The sequence below is a fragment of the Bombina bombina genome, chromosome 10 (genome assembly GCF_027579735.1).
Source record: "Bombina bombina isolate aBomBom1 chromosome 10, aBomBom1.pri, whole genome shotgun sequence".
Classification (NCBI taxonomy): domain Eukaryota; kingdom Metazoa; phylum Chordata; class Amphibia; order Anura; family Bombinatoridae; genus Bombina; species Bombina bombina.
In genome coordinates, this window is record NC_069508.1 from 162163382 (window position 1) to 162168403 (window position 5022).

At 41.3% G+C, this 5022-nt stretch overlaps 1 protein-coding gene across 1 annotated transcript; it reads left to right on the top strand.

The window, feature by feature from the left end:
* Positions 1 to 248: 248 nt before the first annotated feature.
* Positions 249 to 4143, top strand: LOC128641369 (cytochrome c oxidase assembly factor 7A). The gene is made up of 3 exons (XM_053693993.1): positions 249 to 406; positions 1797 to 1937; positions 3367 to 4143. Exons 1-3 carry the CDS (start codon positions 301 to 303, stop codon positions 3813 to 3815), a joined length of 696 nt encoding a protein of 231 aa, XP_053549968.1. The 5' UTR covers positions 249 to 300; the 3' UTR covers positions 3816 to 4143.
* Positions 4144 to 5022: the final 879 nt, after the last annotated feature.

The window sequence follows — 5022 nt, forward strand, 5'->3', positions numbered from 1 at the left end:
TGTAACAACAATCACACAGCACTTGTTTGTTTGTCACCGCTGCAGGACCAGTGACAGTTCCTAAACTGGGACCTGGGTTAGGTTTATGATCATGTGACTTTTTACCCAACAGCAAATTGATTATTCTTTAGGGGCGTGGCACATATGCGTGTCAAGCCTCGTTATCATACGAACCTTTATCTAATACGATTGGTTCTCAAGTGACTGGTTCCTCTTGCAAGATGTTGTTTCCTATGACAACGGCTTGTGCTCACTTCCGGGTGCAGGCAGAGGTCGGAGTGACCGGTACACGTGCCTACTATGGCTGGTTTAGTGGATTTCCAGAGCGAGGAGGATGTGAAAGAATATCTAGATAACTTGGGCACGGAGTACAGCTACCAGTGCTACCGGGAGAAGCAGCCGGATGGTGAGACGGGGGATACGGATGATTCTGTGTGATAGTGTAATTAGCAGCAGATACATACGGGGGGTTGGCACGAATCCTTGTGAGTATGTGTGTAAGGAATATACATGGGAAAATAACAGACTGTGGTTCCATTTTCTAGTTTTCAAAGGACCCCGTAGAGGATTTTCTGATCCTCTTAAAGAGAGGATTCGGAGGGCTTGCTGGACCCTACCTGGTGTGGCTGCCTGAGAGGGTGGCGTGACCCTCCCTGGTGAAGCGACGTTGTTTGTGGTTTGACCCTCTCAAATGAGGTGGCTTAATGAGGGGCATGACCCTTTCAGGTGAAGTGACTTTGGGGTCAGTTTAGGTGGGTTGGCATGACCCTCTCAGGTGAAGTGACGGGGGGTGGGGGGCAGTGTGATCATCTCAGTTTAGGTGGGTTGGCATGACCCTCTCAGGTGAAGTGGCTTAATGAGGGGCATGACCCTCTCAGGTGAAGTGGCTTAATGAGGGGCATGACCCTCTCAGGTGAAGTGGCTTAATGAGGGGCATGACCCTCTCAGGTGAAGTGACTTTGGGGTCAGTTTAGGTGGGTTGGCATGACCCTCTCAGGTGAAGTGACTTTGGGGTCAGTTTAGGTGCGTTGCCATGACCCTCTCAGGTGAAGTGACGGGGGGGGGGGGTCAGTGTGATAATCTCAGTTTAGGTGGGTTGGCATGATCCTCTCAGGTGGAGCGACAGGAGTGGGGGCAGTGTGATCATCTCAGTTTAGGTGGGTTGGTATGACCCTCTCAGGTGAAGTGGCTTAATGAGGGGCATGACCCTCTCAGGTGAAGTGACTAGGGGGTCGGTGTGATCATCTCAGTTTAGGTGGGTTGGTATGACCCTCTCAGGTGAAGTGGCTTAATGAGGGGCATGACCCTCTCAGGTGAAGTGACTAGGGGGTTGGTGTGATCATCTCAGTTTAGGTGGGTTGGCATGACCCTCTCAGATTACGTAATTAAGGGGGGTGAAACCCTTTAAGGTGAAGTGACTGGGGGGGGGCATGATCATCTCAGGTGGGGTAGTCTTGGGGGAGATGTGGCTTAAGGTGGTTTGTGACCCTCTTGGGTAAAATGGTTTTGGGGGGGTTTGTGTGACCTTCCCCAGAGAGAGAGAGAGAGAGAAATTAAGGGCTTGTGTGTGAAGTGGAGTAAATTATTCTATTAAACCCTAGTAAACATTCACTAACATGTATAAAATCACTTTAATGCTTTGGCAGCTTCACTGTGTGGGACAGTGAATGGGTTGTGGGGCTAATGAGATCATCTGACCTCCTGAGTATTTGCCTGTCTGTATTATCACTTACAATGTGTCTGATGCATTTATATCAGGATAACGAGGAGTTTTTTTTTTTTTTTAATTTTCTCAGGTTGTCATCGACTTGCTGAATATTTTGAAAGCATAAAAAAAAACTTTGATGCTGCTGCGCAGATTCTGAAGATAAATTGTAACCAAAATGGGCACAGTGAGAGCTGCTACAAATTGGGTGCTTATTATGTAACTGGAAAAGGTAAGTGGGAAACACTGCAGCATAAAGCAAGATAATGGTTTCTTAAAAAAAAAAATCTTATTAAAAATATGGTATACTCTCCCCTTTATAAAAACAGATCTGGAAGGTTAGTGATATTTTAGATGGAGTTTAATTCATCATTTGTAATGAAGTTGCACTATAACTCAATAAAGTAGTTATGAAATTCAAATACCCTGTGCTTCTCCGCCCACTTCAAAAGTCAATTTTTCTGTGAGCTTTAGTTTTGAACTGTTCTCCAATCAGTGTTCTCCCCATATGGCACTTTTGTTGTAGCTGGAGTGCTGAGTGGAGAACAGTTGAAACCTTTAGCTCACAGAAAAATTGACTTTTGAAGTTAGCGGCGAAGCTTGGGATATTTGAATTTCATATCTATATAAAAAGTAAGTTTTATAGCGCAGCTTCATTACAACTGATTAATTAAACTCCATCTAAATTTTCGCTAACATTCCAGATTTTTTTTTTTTTTTTTTTTTTTACAAAGGGGAGAGTGTACAATCCTTTATTTTTTTTTTTATCCCCCCCCCCCCCTCCTGAATACTAGGTATACCTGGTAATGGAACAAGTATTGCTTTTTGAAACTAAATATATAAGGCAGTTTACTAGGGGAGATGACCTGAAATCTCACATACAATTGTTTCTTATATATCAGTCACCATACTTAATTTGTTCATCTGTAGAGTTGCACAACCACAGATTAAAAGGTTATTGGTGTCTGATCAGGTTAAGCAACAAAAACCACATCCTTATACAGTATTTCAACAACTGTTTAGTTCAAATTGGTTTTATTTTGTGCCTCAAATAATAATGGATACAATGGCACCTATAACATTATGGTCTAATGCCAAGTAAAGTGCCCTTATACGCTTGTATTCTATTTTCATAGAGTTGCAGCCCAAGTTTTTAAGGCTAATCAAACCCATACTGATTTATGAAACCTACATAAATTGCATGTCTTTGTGCAAGTTTTGGTAATTTCTGTATAGGATCTGAAAATTAGGACTTAATATAGAATAAGGGCCCACATTTGTTAGAATTATGCCTTGATTCAGTTTGTTTAAAATAAGCATTTGTAAATTGGCATTGCTCTTTATTTTATTCAAAAACTAGTATATAACAAATATTCTTTTAATTCTGCTTTTATGTCCCAAAGTAATGCTTATTGCAATATACTGTATTGTATCAAAATATGTTTACCCTAGATGTCAGTGCATGAAGTTAACACACTTTGCATGCTTCCTGGATACTTTAATTTTTAAAAAACACTCTCATTAGCTGATTGTTAGGCGTAGCGTATAAAGGCTTCTTATGCTCCATACAGCAGCACACGGTAAGTTCTTTTAGGTCTTTAGCAGGTAAAAGATTGTTACTGGGCTGTATTTTGTTTGATGTGGTGGTTGTTTTTTTGCAGGTGGTTTATCAGTGGATCTGAAAGCTGCCTACGACTGCTTCCTGAAGTCTTGTCACCAAGGGGGGAAAAAATCAATAGATTCCTGCCATAATGTGGGATTACTGGCTCACGATGGCCGTGTGAATGATGAAAAGCCCGACCCTGTGGCCGCTAGAGACTACTATACCAAAGCCTGCGAGGGAAAATTTGCTGCAAGCTGTTTCAATCTTAGTGCCCTGTATATACACGGAGCTCCTGGGCTACCCAAGGACATGAGCCAGGCTCTACACTACTCTGAGAAGGCCTGTGAATTGGGGCACATATGGGGCTGTGCCAATGCCAGTCGTATGTACAAACTAGGGGATGGTGTGAGCAAAAATGACTCTAAAGCAGAATCCCTGAAAAACAGGGCCAGGGAGCTGCACAGACAGCAGAAAGATGGAGCACCATCAATTTCCTTTGGTGAATGAGGCACATGGGACGGAGATCACGATTGAGACCTGTAACTCTGAAGAGATTGGAATATTCCAGTGTTCAGCTGCAAGCTGAGTGGTAGAGACACACTTTGTAGAAATATGGTTCCTGATGTGTATTGTACATGTATATGGTTCCTGACGTGTATTGTATATGGTTCCTGACGTGTATTGTACACTTTTTAGGGCCTATATGGCAGCCCCTGAGGTGTACTCCACAATGCACCAAAGATGATAAAACTGTGATACTGATTTTGTTATAAAAAAGAAATACAATAACGTGTATTATGTATCACTAATAAAGTGAGATGCCTTTGTGTAATTATTCATTTAGTGTGATTGGCACAGTGCAGAACTTGTCAGACCCTCTGTAATCTCCCCTCAGTGCTTCAGTCCTTATTCCTTCCCTCCCCAATCTGTGATGCCTCCTGCTTCCTCATTTAATTCATTCCCTAGGCAGTTCTAGTCTCTAGCAGCTGATCATCGGCAATTCTCCTGTACTCATTTATGTAATGAAATAGGTTGCAGATTAGTATAAGCCCGACTTAAAGGGACATGGAACACACATTTCTTCTTTTGATTATTCAGATAGAGCATACAATTTAAAGGGACAGTTTACTCCAAAAAAAATTCTCCCCTTTAATTTGTTCCCAATGATCCACTTTTACCTGCTGGAGTGTATTAAATTGTTTACAAGTACTTCCATTGACCTTAAATTGGCATTTGAAATTGTTTTATTTAACCTGTGGTATCTCCCCCCCCCCTCCTGAAAGTATTTGGCCTCAAGGCCAAGCTGTATAAACACAGCCCGTACAAGAAATTACACTCCCAGTGGGTGTTTTCTCTAAATATTTGTGATTGGTTTAAGGACAGATATAAGATAAAGAAGCAGTTATATGTACACAATGTGATAAGGTAATGAGATCTGATTATACCTACAAGCTCAACCAATTTTATTAGGTTGTGGCTTCAAAACACAAAATCAGCTAATTCATATACACAAATAAGCCTTTAAAAAAAAAAAGCAAATCTCAAACATTTTATACTCCGCAGCTGGTAAAAAAAAGTAATTGGAAACACATTAAGGGAAAAACAATTTTATAGTATACTGTCCCTTTAACAACTTATCAACTATTAACAAATTATGGTTCATTCTCTTGTTATCCTTTTGTAGAATGAGAAGCAGTGTAGTCCTGGTTGCTAG

Excerpts from the sequence above, each read along its gene's own strand:
- LOC128641369 (XM_053693993.1), top strand. The coding sequence starts at position 301 with ATGGCTGGTTTAGTGGATTTCCAGAGCGAGGAGGATGTGAAAGAATAT. Across the intron at positions 407-1,796 it reads CCGGGAGAAGCAGCCGGATG|GTTGTCATCGACTTGCTGAA; the intron begins GTGAGACGGGGG and ends TAATTTTCTCAG. Across the intron at positions 1,938-3,366 it reads TTATTATGTAACTGGAAAAG|GTGGTTTATCAGTGGATCTG; the intron begins GTAAGTGGGAAA and ends GTTTTTTTGCAG.